The 20,208-nt window shown below is 43.4% G+C and overlaps 1 protein-coding gene across 2 annotated transcripts in view; it reads right to left on the bottom strand.

Annotated features, from left to right (window-relative positions):
• Nucleotides 1–14,352: 14,352 nt before the first annotated feature.
• The window catches only part of SLC49A4 (solute carrier family 49 member 4), an 85,314-nt gene continuing 79,458 nt past the window's right edge, over nt 14,353–20,208 (bottom strand). For both annotated transcript variants that reach the window (XM_036018193.1, XM_028505100.2), the window contains one exon: nt 14,353–15,711. In XM_036018193.1, the coding sequence (XP_035874086.1) occupies nt 15,596–15,711 (116 nt within the window). In that variant the 3' untranslated portion in view covers nt 14,353–15,595. The remainder of the gene's footprint in view (nt 15,712–20,208) is intronic.

Here is a 20,208-nt window from a genome sequence, read left to right as displayed (position 1 = left end):
GAAGCAGGAGTCTGCAACTCAGCATCCCGGTCCTGGTTCAGCCCCAAGCATCCCTCACAAATCCGTGCCCGGTTAGGCAGGTCCCCATGCAGCTGCATCAGCTCTGCTGCTGTCTTCTATAGGCAGGCTTCCTAGTGGGCCTCCTCCTTCCTACTCCAGAACTTGTGGCATGCTCTCTTTCCAAACCGTGTGGCTTCTCCCTTCCACACCAGACCTCATGGCAGGTCCCTTTCTCTTTCAGCCCAACCTCATTTTATTTTATTTTTTAAATTTTATTTATTTATTTTTAGAGAGGGAAGGGAGGGAGAAAGAGAGAGAGAGAGAAACATCAATGTGCGGTTACTGGGGGCCGTGGCCTGCAACCCAGGCATGTGCCCTGACTGGGAATCAAACCTGCGATGCTTCAGTTCACAGCCTGAGCTCAATCCACTGAGCTACGCCAGCCAGGGCTCAGCCCACCCTCATTTTAAATAATCAGCCTGGAACTTCCTATGCGACCTCATATCTAGCTCCTCTTATAATATGTTAGTGTCCACCATTGTTGCCAGTTTCCCTATATCTTTTACCGTTTTTCTGCTGCCATCTTTAGTCAGGGCAAGAGTTCTCAGTGACACAGGGGCATCAGAGGTGAGCATCCACCTCCCCTGGCTGTGTCACAAGTCACTATACGGGCTTTTAAAGTCACATACACCTTTCACCCTGGGCGGCAGTCCTCTATCCTTCAGGAAAGCATGGATATTACCTTGCCATTGTTATACAATGTATATTAAATGCTGTGTCATCCACTCCCCCATTCCCCTAATTGAGGGCTTTAGGGAATAAATATGCTCTGCTATTTTCAGGGGACCCCTCCCTGATCTGCACCCTGTTACAATAATGTGGTCTACTTATATAAACAACTTTGCCACATTTCCCAACTATTGTTTCAATCCAGCTGTGATTAACATTTTTGGGAAATAGTTCCCATGATAAATAGAAGTGGTATTAAATATGCAAACATCTAATAACTATCTCCTTACTCAGAAGGTCAATACATTCTAACTTGACTATTAAAAAATAAAGAAGGTGACTTTGGGAAGGTGGTAAGAGGGAAGAAGAGGGAGAAGGCAAATAGCAGTTATCTGGCAGCCCAAACGTGCCAGAAGCTGTATGTTCATCGCTGCATGTCACCATCACAAAATCCACGGGAGCAAGTATACTTATGTGCCTCCTTTATTTCAATGATACACTTTGAATGGATGAGAACACAGGATCTCCAAAAGAGACGAAGGGGTTCCCGAGTCTCAGAGCTTGCCGTGGAGGGCAGGGCTTGCCGGCCTGCCCTGCTCCCGAGCTCATGCTTTCCCCACCACATCTCTTTGCTCAAATAAATGCTCAGGGAGCTTTGGCTCCACTTCCACTGCCATTTGGAGTTTGATTAAAAACAAAACACGGACCACGTTATCACAAGTGCTTTCAATACACATTTATTGCAAAAGTACAGCACAGTAAGTATATTGTCAACACAGCCACATTTCCTTGCTGAACAGATCGCCGCTCTCATGCGAATTATCTAGAGAAGCAGAGGCTCATGTGGAAGCTCCCACACTGTGAGTGAGGACTAGACCCTCCATTCCAACCTAGGAGTTCTAAACCATTAAACATTTAATTACCCCTTTGGCAAAGCAATGCACATTACCATTTCTACAATGTAACAGCACAGAGATTTTAAATACATCTTTATTTTTCAGAATCTTCAGCATTCACAATGTGTAAAATGAAGGAGTTTGGAATAAAATGCTATGCCAAAACACAGTTTCTTAGAAAGACTCGATAGGAAGGAAGGGAAATTGTATATGAATAACATTTATCAGTGCTTACAGTTGACATTAACTATAGTTTTAAAAGAATAAAAATACTCAAGACTTCAATATTTCCTTACAAAAGTGTATATGACTATAAAACAGAAAACATCGACTATTGAAAAAGTAAAATGCAAAACAATTTCTTTTATTAAAATGTAATACAACCTTAAAGGGAGAAAACTGTACTTGAACAATGATTAAAATAAAATTTAAAAAAATGTAATACAAGCTTTACACAATAAGAATTATTTAGAAACACACAGAAGACTTCCTAAGTTGTGCTGAGCATTGGAGGGGAATTCATCACACACGCTCGTGCTTTGACAGTTGCATAGGCGCCCCAGACCTCGGAGCTGGGGCCCCCAGCCCAGCATCACCTCAGTGAGGGCAGATTTTAAGCCCCTCCCTGCACCCATTCATACTTGCACTATGTCTCCTACTAGGAGGCAAGTTTGCCTGGGCGTAGGGGGCGCCACAGGAAGAAGAGCACCTGCCATCACAGAGCCCATAATCTCCTGCGTCTCAGAGGTGCTCTTTGAAAAGCAGGTCCCAGAGGTAGGAGGGATCTCAAGAGATCATCTGCTCTATCTTCAGTGTCTGGGACAGACTGTCTGTTCTCAGAGCCCAGAGGCAGGTGTCAGGGCAGCCAGCAGACAGCAGAGTACTAGTTCCCCCTGGCAGCCAGAACTTCTTGTGTCCCCTGCAGGGGTTTCAGCCAAAGCCATTTCCAGGATAGCCCTGGGTCCCAACAGCAAGAGCTTTTTCTTCCACAGACTGAAAAGGAGTTAGGGGTTTCAGTGTGGCCAGGACTGGGGGAGGGAATAGAGAAAGGCACGACACTCAAGGTCAAAAGGGAGGCTCAAGGCTGCAGGGAGGGTCACCTGCGGGAAACCCCAGGGAATGGGGTTAGAGGGAGCCTGTTTGGCATGCGAGGCCCCCCCAGGGTGGACAGTGGTGATGGGACAAAGCCTCCCACACCTGCAGCTGCCTCTGCTCTGCCTGCATCCACCCCACTCTGCTTCCTCCTGCTGCCCCCCACAGTCAGACCGAATACAACATGACTTGAAAGCAGGGGAACAGAGAACAGAGGGCTTGGGCTTTGGGATAGTGATCCTGGATGGACAGGCCTTGTGGCTTGCCCCTAGGAGTGCGACTGAGAGGGTGGGGGCAGATGGAGAAGCCGGAATGGAGTAAGAGATGGTAACTTGACTTGAATCTAGGTCCACTTGGACTGCCCACGATTTCTCTGCACCCCAAGATTTCTCTGCACCCACGATTGTGTACGAAAAGTACTTACTCGGGCAGAGTGCATGAAACGTAATAGGGAACTAAAGGCATGCCTTTGATCCCAGAACATTCCTTTGAAAATGGAAGAGACAGGTGACTGTGGAAGTTACAGACTTTTGAATAAAACAGTTCCTCTTGGGAGACCGTGGGTGTCTAGATTTCCACCGCTTTCTCAGAGCAGAACAGGAACCTCCACATGCCAGACTGGGCATCTGTGAGGGTGGGTCCCCAGATGGCGGGCTCCACCTCCCAGCGCTCCCACGTGCTCTGGAGCGTGAAGGAAGTGTGAGACGTGGAGACTTTCCCTGCCTCCAGCTCCACGACCATTCCTCTTCACCCGGGGTCCTCTGCCCTGACTTGTGCTGCTTGCCTTCCCTCTGTCACTCGATTTCTTGACTGCATCTCTCCGACCTCCGTTCTTTGAAAGCAAGAACTGCTAAGTGCAAAGGCTGGGCTGGCTCTGGAACAGATGACAGGCGACTGACTGTAGAAGTGCCAGCCCTCGAGAGCTGAAAAACCAGTTGGCCAGACACACTGCAGACAAGATGTGCATGGAGGCAGGAGGCTGGGCCAGATGACTCAGTGAGAATGAGCCGGTGTCAGGGCTCTGTTTTCTGGAGCCTGCTTCCTCCACGGCTCCCTGCCTCCAAACCTCCTCCTCCACTGTTGCTCAGCAGGCATATTCACAAAAGCCTGGACACCAGTCATATCTCACTAACCCTTCCTCTGGGGTCTCCTGGGTCGCCCCCTGGCGGGAAGGCTCTTCCCTCAGCCTAACCCCTCGTCTGAATGAACACTAGCAGATAGGAACTCTTGGGAAGCTTGTCATCGTTTCCTAAAACCTTCTCAAGTCTTTTCAAGACATTAAAGCAGACTTCTCTGCCTTTCCCTCCAAAGGTCGTCTGGGGGAACTTTGTACACTATGAAGGTGACTCACAACTATGCATCGATTAGGGACACTGTGGATTTTTTAACAGACTCAGAAAACAGGATTTAGAACATTTTCCCAAATAGGGTAAGATCTCATAAACAGCTGTAGAAATAAGCTGCAAAGAGCTTCCAGTAGCATTTTAGTGGTGTAGCTAATTTCGAATCACAATTTTCATGAGTGGACTCATGAGAAGATGCATTTCCCTGAGGGCCAGGACCCTGTCTCCTTTGTTTCTGCATCCACACTGCCTAGCCCAGGTCTCAGCACACGGCGGGGGCCCAGGTACACTGGTTGAATTATGAGACCCAGCTTCCTCCACCTCAGTTCTTTTAAAAAAAAAAATACCGTCTGCTTTTGCCAGTATTTAGTATTGGCTTTGATGAAATCTGTCTGACTTTATTTTAGAATGTTCTGTTATGTTCAAACTTTATTATAAAGCATTCAGAGGAAGAAAGATCACCACAGTCTGCTTTAAGATCAAAGAAACAACTTTGTAAGTAAAAAGTAAAGTTAAAAAAAAAAAACAACAAACCATGAAATAAATTTCAGCACCCGGATAACAAAGCATTTACTGGGAAAGGAATGCTGATAAAAGAGTGAACAGGTAGGGGAATCCGAGGATGGGTCGCCAGAGGGAACCTTTCCCCCACTTAGGGGGAAGGACAATTATGGGCAACAGAATGCACCAGGGAGCTGCGGGTGCCTGGGACGCCGGGGGACTATCACAAGCTTGTTTAAAAACGACAACAAATGTGGAGAGGATTCTCAGATATTCTGAGATAGAAGGGGGCGAACTATCAGGGCTACGATACCAATTGCTGGGGGTTTTCCTCCTTGAAAAGGACAAGGATAACCTGACTTCTTTAAGACATGGAGTGAGAATTCTGGGGTGCAAGCCAGAGGACAGCAGAGCCATGGAGAAGTATGGGTCTGCTGAAGACATTTGTAATCCTCACTGAAATGATTTCCTCATCAGTAACTTATCGGTCAGGAAGAGCAGCACCGTGGCGGTCGGTGAGTTCAGAGGACTTAGGAGAGACACACAGCCTCAGGTTGGGGTGGGTCACAGGGGGGGGCCCTGTCCTGCCTGCCGCTGCTGAGGCGGCTCACTCGCCTTGCCTGGCTTCTTCCAGGCACTTTCTCTGAGTCACAGACCTAAACAGAAATATGTGTATACGTCAGGGAAGTGATTTTGTTCAAAACTTGTAGGTGCAAAGTAGTAGCTAGAGGCAGAATTTTCCTAATGTCACAGGTGTGCACAGGTAACCAGGTTCTTAGTGATCGAGGACAAAGAATTGAACCGAACACACAAAGTTTATAGCATAAAGAAAGAGGGAAGATTTATTAAGTGATAGTACACTCCACAGGACACGGGAGTGGGCCAGCTCTGAGCAGAGAAAAAAAGGGCACGTGGGCTGGGGGATTCTATTCTTATAGGGCAGAAGCCCCCTTCCTAATCTTTGGCGGGCTTTTCCTGCGCAGGTACAAGGAGTTGGATTTCAAAGCTACTGCGCATGTGTGGTTTCTTATGATTTTCTTGATTGGCTACTGGAGAAGGGAGTCCCACGATGTTATTTCATTATAATGATATTATAATGAATCAGGGGTAGCGCGCAGGCACATTCTATGATTCAGAGTTATCCCAGTAAACAGGAACAACCCGTCTTAGGGGGTCTTTGTCATGTATAGATGTTTTCTACCTCAGCCCTGCGGGGGCCTCTGGAGCTTCCTTCCTGACTATCTCCTGCCTCACTAATACTCCATTTCCCAAAACGATATATTTTCCGGTGGGGAGGGAAGTAAGTTTGGAATTGAGGACATTTGAAGTAAATGAAATCATCTCTAGAACTAAACCCCACCCTGTTAGCAGTCTGTGGGGGGTGGTCTGCAAAGGCCCAGGAAAAGGCCACAAGCCTTGCGTGTGGCATCCAGGGTGGCTCCGGCTCCCTCACAGGCGGGGACCTGATGGGCTTCCGCAATGTCTGCAGCCCCCAAAGTAGCCCTTCTCTGTCTGACTGGCTGATCTCCCAGGTTCCATCACTAGAAATCCTTCCTTTTGGTGTTTAGTCTTAGTTCTTGGTTAACACTGAAATATCTTTTAGAAAGGAGACTCACAAGGCCTTTTGAGTGTATGTACCTTATATACATTGTGCATGCATTTGTTAAATTTTATCTTCAGAGGAAGTTGGAGGAGCTGAGAGTATTCCCAACTTCCCCGAGGAAGAGTTACCCATTCCCCAGCCATGGAATGATGCTAGGGTTTGGGATTGCTCAGCATTGCCTCTATGCTCCCAGACCGAAACAGGTCGTCTATGATGGACACTTCAGTGGAACAGAACATCCTTTCCTTGAAACCAGTTATGGTCAATGATGGTATGGACACATATTTGGGTGCCTGCTGTGCACAATTAGGTATTTGGGAAACTGTTATTGCTCTTTTTGTTAGTTCAGGAGTGTTATGTTTTTAAAAATCTGTCCAAAAGGTCCCCAAGAGTAGAGACTTTTTTTTTTCTGATTCACTTTCACAGGTACACATTGCCCACAGATAACTACTCTGCATACAGAGTACAAGGAGATGCATGAGCAAAGGAACGAACAAATCAAATGATAGTCTGAGTTTCCGTAACTGCCTGGCACCGCTAACGCATAACTAACGTGTCACTGGAAAGACAGCCACGACTGGAAGGTCCGATGCCATGAATGATACTGCCTCCAGGCCGTTTTCTGCTTTCTGTTGAGCCATAGGTGTAGATCGGAAAACCACAGAACTTCTTAGCAAAAAGGAACATCTGCTCTGACCCTCCTATTTTAGAGGGGAGGAAACTGAAGTCAGGAGAGAACAGGTGGTTTGCCCACGGCACCAAGGATGCTCGGCAGCTGCTGTGGAGACAGAGAAGGAGACACAGGCCCCCTTTTCTTCATTTTCCTTCTCTTCATTTCCCTGAGAGCTTTTGTGGTCAGTGAAGCTGTTTGCTAACACCTGTGCACGGATCAGACTTGGCGCTCTGGAGCTCTGCTCTCACTCTGTACGATAACTGCCCAGCTCCACCGGCAGCATTTGACCGTGTGGAGATGACACCATTGCAAATCAACTTACAATTCCTTGGTGTCATAACTCTAGAAATAGAGGTTTGAGGATCAGTTTTATGATCTGACCTGACAATCTGATTCCTGCAGGTGAAAACCCACTGCTGACTCACAATGAATCAAACCAAACCAAAGGACAGGTCCCTGTCCGCCTGATTCTGGGGAGCAAATGCAGTGCTCTGACCCGGCTCCCAGAATGCGACCCCGACATCAGGTGGCAGGTTTGCTCTTACCGCTTTTGATACATTTAACAAACCCTGCATTTCAGGTATGAAGTCCTTCGGGGAAATAAATAGCACCTGCAGTCTATCTCCTATCAGACAATCCAAGGCCCTTACTTGTGGAACGTGAGTGCAATGAATAGCGCCCGTGTTCAGTACTGGCACGCACGGCGCCGGGGCCGCCGCACAAAGGAACCGCGGCCGTGCGGGAGGATCTGCGGTTTTGCGAAGGACGAGACCCTCAGTCGTTCTCTAATTCTCAGGGGAGAGTGGACCTGGACTTCTGCACTGGAAGAAAACTCAGGGAACGTCTTTGTTCACGCCCTCATTTCAGAGATGTGAATACATGAGAGGCAGCATGACCTGCTCACGGTCAGATTGCTGAAGATGCCAGACCCCGGACACAAGCCAGGCCCTGGGGCGCCTGGGCCAGGGTGCTTTCTCCGTGTCCACGCTCATCTAGTTCATGAAGAAACTGCTCCGCCAGCTTTCCTCCCTGATCTGGCAGCTCAGAAAATCTGCATTTCACGCTTGTTTCCAACATAGTCAGAAATATGTTAGAACACAGCCAGAAAGGGAGAGCTGGACGGGAAAGCACCAAATAAAGCTGGAAGTCCTTGTCCTGCTGGAGTTCATAGGTTTTACTGGTAGCTGGAAAGAGAGGATAGCTAAAGAAGTTGATCAAGAAAATAGTTAAGGTTCCCAGAATCTTTATCACCTATTATTTTTAAAAAATGGACTCCCACGAGCTTACTCTCTCCCCTTTCCACAGCGCTGCGCGCCTCTGCCAAGTCGGAGAGCCCAGATGGCTTTGCCAAGGAAACCTGTTTGGCTTTTGGAAGTGGCTCATCCATGCTCCTCTCTCACAGTGTATGGACCTTAGATGGTGACATAAAAACAGAAGCTGTATTTCCCAAAAGAAAAACAGACTACTGAATATTGAAATTCACCTTCACATTTTAGAATATGATAGGGCTCGACGGTGCACAACCCGCTCCGGGAAGTGTTATGAAGCAGGAATTGCTAACACACCTGACACGGACTCACTGGGGAGACACACAAGCCCTTGGACACTCCTGCTGCTGCCCGAAACGCTAACGCTGACAGGGTCTACGGCACGGCTCCCTGAGCACTGGATTTTAAATCCTTCTAAGCGTTCATACACATGTATGTAAATGCACGAAAAGTTTCTGATTCTTAGGGATTCTCTCTGGAAAGGAGAATGGGTTGGCCAGCACTTGTCGGTAGAGTTCACTTTATACGTCTGTACTGAGTATTTTATGAGTATACATCCATGCAGTTCTTGTTTGGTTTTTAAAATTTTAAAGGAAATGAAAAAGTTTATTTATAAGAATTTACTTTTGGTTAACACGTTGATCATTTATAGAAAAAATGCTGGCCTAGTAGTGACCTGCTAACCTGACCTGTGTCATTTAACTTAGGTTCTCTGCTTGTTTATAAAATGAGGTGGTTGGATTAGATCATCATTTTGATTCTGTGATCCTTCTGGGGCCACTCTGAATGAGAAGTCCAAATTAAATTGTAGTTTCTTAAAGAAGTATTATTTTCTAACATTAAAGTACATTAAAAGTCATTCTGGACATTTTAGTCAAGGCTGCAGAAGCCTACCTTTTATTTTATTATTTTATTTTTTAAAGCATTTTTATTGATTATGCTATTAAAGTGTTCCCAATTTCCCCCCTTTATCCCCTCTCCGCCCTAACCCCCCAACCCTCCAGTATTCCCCCCACTTAGTTCATGTCCATGGGTTGTACATGTGAGTTCTTTGAGTCCTCTGTTTCCTTTACTATTTTTTCCCTCCCTATTTAATGCCTACCAATTATGCTTCTTCTTCCCTGTACCTTTCCCCCCCATTCCACCCTTCCCCCTCCTCACTGCAATCCCTCCATGTGATGTCCATTTCTCTGATTCTGTTTCTGTTCCAGTTGTTTGCTTAGTTTTTGTTTTCTTTGTTTTTCTTTTCTTTTAGGTTCATTTTTTGATAGTTGTGAGTTTGTTGTCATTTTACTGTTCATATTTTTTATCTTCTTTTTCTTAGATAAGTCTCATGATGAACTCCTTTAACTTGATCTTATCTGGGAAGCACTTTATCTGCCCTTCCATTCTAAATGAAAGCTTTGCTGGATAGAGCAATCTTGGATGTAGGTCTTTGCCTTTCATGACTTCAAATACTTCTTTCCAGCCCCTTCTTGTCTGCAAGGTTTCTTTTGAGAAGTCAGCTGATAGCCTTACGGGTACTCCTTTGTAGGTGACTCTCTCCTTTCCCCTTGCTTCTTTTAGGATTTTCTCTTTATCTTTAATCTTGGGGAATGTGATGATGATGTGCCTTGGTGTGTTCCTCTTTGGGTCCAACTTCTTTGGGACTCTCTGAGCTTCCTTGACTTCCTGGAAGTCTATTTCCTTCCCTAGACTGGGGAAGTCTTCCTTCATTATTTATTCAAATAAGTTTTCAGTTTCTTGCTCTTGTTCTCCTTCTGGCACTCCTGTAATTCAGTTATTGGAACATTTCAGGTTGTCCCAGAGGTTCCTGAGATCTCTTCATTTTTTTGGATTCTTGTTTCTTCATTCTGTTGCAGTTGGATGCTTATTGTTTCCTTTTGTTCTAAATCGTTGCTTTGAGTCCTGGGTTCCTCCCTGTCACTCTTGATTCCCTGAATATTTTGCTTTATTTCACTTTGGGTATCTTTCATTTGTTCTTTCATTTTTTGACTAAGCTCAATTAGTTCTGTGAGCATTTTGATTACCAGGTCTTCAAATTCTCCATCAGATAGGTTGGCTATCTCCTCATCACTTAGTTCTCTTTCTGAAATTTTGTTCTGTTCTTTCACTTGGGCCATATTTCTTTGTCTTGGTATACCTGATAGGTTGTAAGGGGGCAGGGCCTTAGGTATTCACCAGGGCAGGGCAACCCTCCTTGCTATACTGTGGTGCTGCCTGTGGGGGAGGGGCCAGAGAGGGAACATTGCAGCTCGCCTGCTTGTCTCTAGTGCATTTTCCAGTGAACTGTTGTGTGAGACTGGGAGTTTCTCTTGCTGCGGCAACCCCCGAGGGAGTCCACAGTCATCTCTGAGGCTATTTCACCTTCAGCCAGCCCCACCTGCCCAGTTTGTTGCCTCACCTTGGTTTTTCTGGGCTGGTCTGGCCCACATGGTCCACCGCCTTACTGGTTTGGTTACTTTGTTTGACTGTTTTATTAATTCCGTGGTTGTCAAGAGTTCCATGCAGTTTGATTTTCTGGCGCTTCTGGTTGTTTACTGATTTTAGATTGGCTGTTATCCTCCTTTTGGTTGTGTGAGGAAGTGAATGTTTTCTACCTACGCCTCCATCTTGGCCGGAACTCAGAAGCCTCCCTTTTAAACTGGAGGAACCGGGAGGGAGCCCTGAGAGCGCTGTGTTGGGGGCTGATCCCAGGCAGTTACTCTGGAGCCCCAGGCCTTGCAAGGTACCATGTCCAGCACGTTTAGAGCTAACATAGTTTGATGTGTGTGGGTTTTTTAAAAAATCATTTTACCAAAGTTGCTGAAATGAATTCTGTACTGTTTCATTTTTTTACTTTACAAAGAAATTTTTAATTCTCCATTCTTGAATATACAGTGCAGCTCTAGCTAGTGAGATAACTTTTTTATAGTTAGTGTTTTTATTTATTAAAACAATGTTTTTACATTTTTTAATTGTATTTTTTTTTCATTACGGGGCAAGATAACTTTTTGCTCTCTTTCCCAGTATGGGCTGAGGTGGAAAGGTACTGTCTGAGGCCCACCAGGTCCCAAAGCACAACAGAAAGACAACGTAAGGCAATTCAATGTCCATATTCTGAAATGCAACAAATGACAACTATAGAAATTTATTAAGAGACCTTTGTAATTCTCATTTCAGGGAAACAGCCTAATCTATTAGACTTGGCCATGAGAAGAAGCATGAAATCTTTCTGGAGTACCTGGGTTTACATGTGTTCTGATCATGTCAGCATCCTGTTCAGGGGAGGGAGGGCTAACTACCTGTCAGGACTGGGACTGGGTTTCTGGCCTCAGAGCTTAGGGAGGGTCTGAGGGGGTGAAGGCGGCTGGGCTAGGAAGACAGTTCAAGAGGAGGACCCCTGGGAGTCTCAGGGATGGAGCTGGGGTGTGATTCCTGCAGGGGTGGGTTCAGACAGCTGAGGAACCAATAAGGAGGGCAAGTGGAGAGCCTCAGAAAACTGCTCAGTGAAACAAGAGGCTGATGTTGTTTCAGTCCCAACCCAAGGCAAACTTAAATTGTTCACAAAAAGGAGCATGGTTCAGAGGAGAGACTGCCTGTCTTCTCTGCCCGCAGCCTCCATCACTCCCACCCCCTGGCCAGAAGTGACACTTTCAAGGGCCTTGGGATTAGTTCGCCTCCTAACTTTGAGGTTCCAACTGAGCCTGGACAGTATGTGAAAGGAAATGAATGTGCAGGGCGGCCAAGGTGACGTCTTGCTCACTGAGCAGACAACTCACCTCTACTGAGCACACAGTACCCGACGGATGCTGTTATAAGGGAAGCTCCACATCTCCCTGTCAAGTTTTGTTGTAGGATGGTCCAGCACTTTCCCCTAAAGTATTGCTTATATTTCCTGACATGCTAGCAAACTGTTGGAGAGTATGGAAATAAACTTTATCTTTTTCCTTTCTGTGTAATTCTATTTCTCCTATATTTGGGTCACACAGGCCTGATGGAATGTTCTCATATATATAGTTATAATATAGCACTTTCTGCATATCACAGCTTTTGCACTTGTTATGGTATAGTCATACTAATTCCTGCACTTATTATTTCAGGGACAAATGTGAAAAAAATGAGATTTTTAACATTGATTTAAAGCAAGTTTACTATGTATCTGTGGTTGATCAGGAGTTAAAATGAAGCGTGTACTTATGCAAACAGCAAGATGAGTGCCTAGATTTTAGTAAATGTAACAGTAAAAAAATCAATTAAAAGATAAGTAGATGGGAATTTAATCTCTTTAATTTAAAATCTCTTAGCTTGAATCTCTCAATAGAAGGGCTTCATAAAAAAACAAGTCATAAACATTTTCAATAATTAAATATGAATATGTGATCTATGATAAAATTTAACCCTTAGGCCATATATGCTTAACTGTACACAATTACACTTGTACGGGTTCCCTCTTTCTATCAGCTCCATCTTCCAGTGAAACGCACGTGTGTGTGTACCTGTCATGTTCCTGCGCCTCCACCACGGACAACATCAAAAAATGCTTCTTTCGCCCTGGCTGCTATGGCTCAGTGGATTGAGCACCGGCCTGTGAACCAAAAAATGCTTCTTTCCATTGACTGTGAAGAACTCATTGATAAGCCACAGGGAACTTAGGCTATAACATTCCCTTACCAATTAATAAGGCTGTTGCCTTGATTTATGAGGATTGAATTATTCATCAGAATCTTTTTACACCATCTCACAGCAAGCTAAGACTTAGGGATGTTAGAGCGTCAACTGCATAAGGATGAAGAATAATTTTACTTAAAAACCAAATAATCACCTCAATTTAATCTCTGTACTTTCCACACAAAATAATGGCAGTTTATTCTTAAGCCCCATTGCTTTTGAACATGGAGAGTATTCATGAACACCCCAAATGTCCAGACTGAGCTGCAATCTGCTTTGGGAGTCAGCGGATGTGGGTCTTAGTTCTGCTTTCGTCACAAACTAGGGTTGTGACCTCTGACAAGATCCTTGACCTCTCTGGGGTTGTTTCCACAACCTCTAAAATGGGGGCTTGGATTTGTGGAAGGTTAAGATTTCTTTCAGTTATAAAATTTCACCAGGGCTCTGCAATGTTTGTTTAGAAGGTGCAAAAGTAGCAGCTGGCCTATTCTAATGCATCCTAGAAATAAAAACAAAGAAAAAATACATAATTTGAAATATTCAGGTAAATAAATAGTGTAGTCCTCCCCCACCCCAAAGTGTTTTGGTTCTCTTCCTACCAGGTTGGGTGTATGAAGCTGTGGTCACTGGCAACAGCTGTAATGTGTGACACGAACAGTCACCTGCTGGAGGGGGAAGTGGCTACCATGAGACAGAGGGGCTCCTGTAAGCTAAACACAGCAGCTGGTGTCTGGCACATGCAAGAATTTTTAATCAGTGCCCACTTGAGATGTTTTTAAATCAATTAGTCATTTAGGTAATATCTTTAGAGTGTTATTCTTTACTTTGTATTAAAACTAGAATTAACCATAATTAAAATGTTCTATATCAGAAGTCTTATTACAGCAAAATTTTATACAGAATATTCTCAAACACAAGAGTTCTGATAAAACCAAATACTTAATAATTCTTCCCTCTGCTGTCTATCTTCTAATAGAAGGGCTGGTGGTTATTTTGGCATCTGAATTGTGAACTACTGATATCATTAGTGGCTGGCTTTCACTCATCTTTAAGAATTCTGGTTTTTTTAAATTTTATTTTTATTTAAGAAGAATGACAGAGTTAATTGTAAATAAGCCTAGCTCTCATGGGTTTTCTTCTATTTTTTAACAACTTCCTTGGTTCCTTTGGTTCTTGTTGCTAAGTCAGCAGAGTGGTTGTAAAAGGGACATGATTTAAAGGTGACTCACAGATGTTAAATTTTAGGGTTTTCTTACTTTCCAAGGTGCACAATTTAGGGTCTTAGAAGAAGGCTCAGTAGTAATACAATCTTCCTCCACAACCAAGGTGGGTTAATGAATAGTGCTGAACTTATCAAGGGGGCGAGGAGGGACATTTGGAACTGCGTGTGAGTGCGTGTGACGGTGCATGCACATGGGCAGAGATGACCAGCTTTCCTCAACCACACTTCACGGTCTTGGGTAACCAAAGGAGCTGCCTTGTACTCTGCCCCAAAATACAAATTTTATATATATAAAATATATGGCTGACAAGGAAGACACAATTTTAAGTGAGGAAAAAAGGAGAGAGAGTTGAATGAGGCTCGGAATAATAAAAGCAAAGCATTATTTTTGACTTTGGGAGGAAAGGTTTGGTTTTTCTGTGTGAGGGGAAATATGTAAATGTGTAGTGTTAATCATCATAATCCGGCCACAGCATATTTTATGTCACAGTGAAATACATGTCTGAGAGCCATTCAATGAGTGATTGTTATTTTTTACAAAGTTATCATCCATAGAAAGAAAACCAGTATTGACAAAATATTGCCCTCTCAAATGTGTTGACTCCATATAAAACTGAATGTTTTACAACCTGAATTGAAATACAAGAATGTAATCAGAAATCACTTAACAGAAATTTTAATGTTATAAGTTGTTATTTTCAAACAAGGCTCATTAACTAAAATGTAACCCCTGTATATAATAGCTGATGCTGGGCTTAACATCATATATATATAAACACATATATATATATATATGCTGAAGACACAGTGTTCTATGTGATTTGTCATATTTCTTTTAACAAAGTGCTAAATCAGAATAAAATTACGCTTTGCATACAATTTTAATGAGACTACATCAAACATTTAGTCACCTTTAATATAACTGTTTAAGAGCCTAATAGATGAAATTGTATTTCACAGAAATGAGGGTAAGTTAAGACTGAGACACAGTGTGCTCTGAAGACACTGGAAAGCACGTGACCACCATCATAAAGGTGGCCACTGGTTTCTGACCTAATTAAAAATAAGGAGTCATGTAAGAAATGGCTTTATTAGAAAAAAATGTAGTGTACATGTGGCTAATTTCTATCATTGATAAATCTCTTGGCTGTTTTAGAATTAAAATCGCATATGAGGTTTAAACTTCTTTAGAAGTTGTTGGCATTTCTTCCTATTCTGATACTCGACTCAGGGAAGGGCTATCTGCATGTGACAGACACCCTATTTCTTTCCATAATTACAACGAACCGGTCAGTAGTTCAGCACTGGGACAGAGCTCAGAGGGAGTTGTTTAGGTGGTGCCTTGTATACATGTAAGACATCAATCACACTTCCAAACCCAGAGTCACACACAGGTATGCCATTTCTAGAGTTTTTAAGTCTCCTTTTATCACTCAAGTCCCACATTGTTATTACTTAGTAGTAATTAAATTAATGTGATCATCTGTAACCCAACAAAACCTCTGAATGAAGTTTCTCTCTTCTCCTTTTCATCCTGTTAGGTGTGCAATTCCAAGCAAATGTGCAGAATGCAGAACTGATTTCCAGTCTCTTTGTAAACTCCTTCCGGTCTGTGCTATTAAACTGAGACAACCACATCAAGATAGAGTCTGTCATAGGATTCCCTGAAGCACAGAATGAGGAGGAGACTGAGCAAACACGACCCAGGAAGGCACCAGTTGAACCAAGACAACTCTGTAAGACAAAAACATGCATGTAAGCGTTGGGCAGTGTGCCGGGAGCAACCCGCTCTGCTGCGTTCAAAGGCACTTGGGATCAATGCACCTTAGAAGGCCGACGACTGACTTTCAATAAACAGTGACGATCTGGAGTCCAAGTGATGCATGTAGCGTATTACAGAGCTCTCATGTGGAGTATTTTAAATCAATATTGTTAATAACTTTTCATCAATTCAATCCACCTTGACTTTGATAGCAAAAAAAATCTATTCACTACAACGAAAAAAACAATAACCTTTAACTGTTAATTTGTTAATTATTTTTTCAGCGCCCTCTAATCACCCTCACTCTTGTCCTTGTTTAGAAATATCTGCTGGATTAGAAAGACAAATAAAATCACCTGAATTTTGAGATGACACTTTCATATTTTGGGGGGATAGAACCATCTAATTCTCAGCAAAAACATCAGGTAATAATTCATTGTAAAGCAGATGAGAAAATATATATATATATTTTTTTTGAGAAAATATATTTAAAAATAAAGTAAAACATAAAAATATTAACCCTAAATCTACCCTCAGAGAAACTACTGTAACTGTTTTGGCTTATTTTTTTCTAGTCTTTTTTTCCCTTTCCCTGCAAGCATAATCGTTATGTGTGACGCCAATTACCAGAAAACCTACAAGAATCATCTGAACAGACAATTCTGCTGTGATGTGATTTAAGGGAATCGAGAACATGCTTCTTCACAAAGGCTTGCTCCTGACTTCTGGACCTTGCGACAGGTCTCGCCTGGGTCTCTTGCTAGGGCTTCGGGCCCGCTGATGGAGGCTGCCTCCAGCTGTTCCCTCCAGCTCCGGCGGCCCTTGAGCACTACATCTGTTCAGCTTTCCTCCACCCCAACCCCTTTACCAGTCAGTCCCGAGGCTCTGAGTGCAGAAGTGAGCAGCTTCTTGGCACTGGGGGCAGGGTAGGGTATACTTCTGTAGTTTAATATTCATTCAGCAGTTTTGATTTTAAAAAACAACAAATGAGATAAAGAAATTCCCCGGTACATTTTTCTTTGGGCCCTGCTATCGGTTTACATTTTTCCTTTGTACTTCTAAAGAATGCTAATACTGCTCTAATCTTCAAAAATCATCCTAAAGATCTCCACACTGCTGCTTCAATGTAATCCATAATTCATATGGCTAAAAGGGCAATTTATGCCCAAGAATGGAAATTCAACAACAAACCGGTAAGAAATGGTGCTGAAATACCTTTTTTGCTGCAATATGCTCACAAAACATGCCTCCTCACCTCTCAATTTCTATATTTTAAAAGTCAGACATGCTATTATACAGCATGTAAGAAAGACATGTATTTCAATGATGTTTTCATGCAAAGCTGTTTTCTGTGCTTTTCTTGGATTGAATATAATCTAACACTCAGAAAGGCTGTGACTTCTGGGACCTTGTCTTTATTCTGATATTCCCTGAAATGACACGCAGGTGTTTTCTGTCTTTACGTTGACCACACAGCCTCTGGAGTTCCAGTGCCAGTTTTAATAGGCAAAAAAAGCAGCAGTAAAACTTACGAAGAGAAAGAGCAGCAAAACAGTGACAACAGCACACCGCTTGTGGTGAGCATTTGGACTTTAAAGTCAAATTTGCTGCTGCATTTTATGGGGAGCTAGAACAAACACACGATGTGTTCTTGCTCCTCTTAAATCTAATCAATTTTTTGCCAAAGCAAAACTTTGTCAATACTAAGCAAAACTTAGTCAAATATTGCCAAAGCAGACCTTATTTTATCAGAGTTGTAAAAGTATTCCTTCTACCTGGGTTCAAATGAATCCTTAAATATGCCTCATAATGGCCTCATAGTCTCATGGTTGGTTGGCTCGTTTTTACTATTATGCCTCTCTCTGCAAAGTCAAGTCCACCTATCAGTAAGTGCACCTGACTCGGCCAGCTGTAAGTGTTCTTTGAAATTCTTTGCCTTTTGAGAAAGCAAAGGTCCGAGTTGGGAACGGGCACACTTCCCACTGATAACCACTCACAAAAACCACAAGTTGGGCGCTCTGACAAACAGGGAATGGTTTAAAAGCCTCACTGGGCTCAGCAACAGCAAAGCCAACTGCTGTCCTTTCCGGGCCCAGTGTCATATGACGTAACTGAGCCAACACAGTCCTGATCCACGGAAATTTTCTTGTTCTTACCCTTGAAATCTTTTAATGTGAGCACATTTTCTAACATCCCTTCCCTTTGTCCTTAACTCTATGGAGAAAATATAAATCCATACTCTGAGGCTCCACAACTTGCCTCTATATTTCTATTACTTATTATCTGCACTCTAACCTGAGCACTCCCTTTGCCGATGTACAGTGCAGACAGGTGCTCTGTTTCCCTCAGTGAAGAGGACTCTGCACCGAGGGGTGATGCTCGGTTGGGACCAAACTAATTAGGATTCTGCTCATCCTCTTACCGTTTCCTTCCAGAAGCAGTGTTACACTCCCCACTTCCTCTTTCCCTTCAACGACACCAGGCGCTTGTCTGGTTCCATGTACTGTCATCCAGAGCCAACCTTGTATTTTTCTTTGGTTGTTCAACCAGAATCACAATGATTTAGCAAAGCTGTCTCCATTCTCATTTAAGAGGAGCCAGCTGACACCGTGATTTCACATGCAATGTAACACCCTGCTCCCTTCACCCCCCATGAATTACCCAGCAGACCTGACAATCGAAGACACTGCAGTATTTTACTCCTTAGATATAAAAATACTTCTCACCAGTGCACAATCTGTTAAACCTGTTCTGGTAACCAGTACTCAACGCCTCCCACCTCAGCCAGGCGCCTCAATCTTTTGAGCTACAATGCGGCCTCACACTCACGGTCAGCTACTTTGAAATGAAAGGACTGAGGTAAAAAAACAAAACAAAAAAAACCAACCTTCTACTGCTTTTAGTCAAAACCTGCTACAAAGCCTCAGAACAACAACAAAAAACCCAGATAATACAGATTTCAGAATAAGTTACACACTATAAAACAACACTGGAACACGTTTCAGGGCATCTGAAGGACAGAAGAGCACTCCCAAACTGATTCTGTGAAGGAAGTTGTCAGAGTAAGGCGTCGCAGTGCCACCTGAAATAACTGGCTGAGATTCTTAAAGCAAGTATTATAGGAAGCAACTGAGTTTTACACGTATGTTTATATTAGGGAACAAGTAACAATTTTTTTTAAAGTGACCATGAAAAAGCCAAGCCAGAAAAACTCCTAAGAAACTTCTGACACTGTCCCAGTCACTCAAAACAGGACGTGGGAGACCGATGACCCCGGGCTCCGAATGAGCCAGCGGCACTGGCATAGGAGCCTGTGTGTCATCTGCTGTCAGCGACGGCGACGGGCACAATCTGCAAGCGAATCACCAGTGGAGCCTTTCTTGCTGAGCAAACCAATCTCATGTGGTCATGTTGGGGTTCGTCTGCACAGCCATGAAAAGCCGTCTCGGATGTAATTACCTCCCAGATAGCACATTGTGGGGAGATAAAACTCTAGTTAGGAAGTGTAGTGCTTCTTTCAGAAGAGACTTAAAAAACCCACAGATCTTTATGATGATTAAAAAGCTGGCCTTCTAGTCATACAATTAATAGTTGAATTATAACATGTAACTTTTAGGTAAGTTTTTCAAGTTTTAAAAATGACTAAATTATGGCATTTGAACACTGGCTTTAAGTGGAAGGGAATTCAATTTATCATAAAAAACACTGAGCCCTGGCCAGGTGGCTCAGCTGGTTGGAGTGTCATCCTGCACACAACAAGTTATGGGCTTGATTCCTGGTCAGGGTACATACTTAGGTTGTGGGTTCGATCCCCGACCAGGGCGTGCGCCGGAGGCAACCTGATCAATGCTTCTCTCGTACACCAATGTTTCTCCGCTCTTTCCCTTCCTCTCTCTAAAATCAATAAAAACTTACCCTCAGGTGAGGATTAAAAAAGAATGTTGAGGTACTAGACTATGGAACTAAAATATATCTTTAGGAAATAATTTTACAAAATGTTCAGGTTTGCAATTTCTGTGTCATCATACTCAGCTATGAGGCATGGGGACATGGCTTCTACCACATCCTTGTACAACAGGATTCCAGAACAGCACCCACTCATTCTGCGTGGAAGAACCTCGGCACAGGTGTCACAGGTCTAGTGACCGTAGCCTTTGAGAGACATGGGGTATGTCTGTGTGTGTTCAGTAGATGCACTCACAAACATACATATAAAAGCATCTCTTTCAAACTGAAGTGTAGATATTTAAATTCCTAACAGCAACCAGCTAATTACCTAGAAAGAAAGAAAACAAGTATTTGGGGACTGCCAATTATGCCCTGGTCTAGGCTTTTGCACACAGGTCTTCTCATCAACTCTATAAAATGTAAAAATGTGCTCAGATTTTTCTTCCTGAAAATCACCTTTTGGAGTAAAAGTGTTTATTATTTAAAGTTTCATTTCTTACCATAATGACGGAGTTCAGGCA

This window comes from Phyllostomus discolor, chromosome 2 (assembly GCF_004126475.2).
Source record: "Phyllostomus discolor isolate MPI-MPIP mPhyDis1 chromosome 2, mPhyDis1.pri.v3, whole genome shotgun sequence".
NCBI classification, from domain to species: Eukaryota; Metazoa; Chordata; class Mammalia; order Chiroptera; family Phyllostomidae; genus Phyllostomus; species Phyllostomus discolor.
Note: the sequence above shows the minus strand (reverse complement) of the source record. Positions and strands in the feature narration are given on the sequence as shown.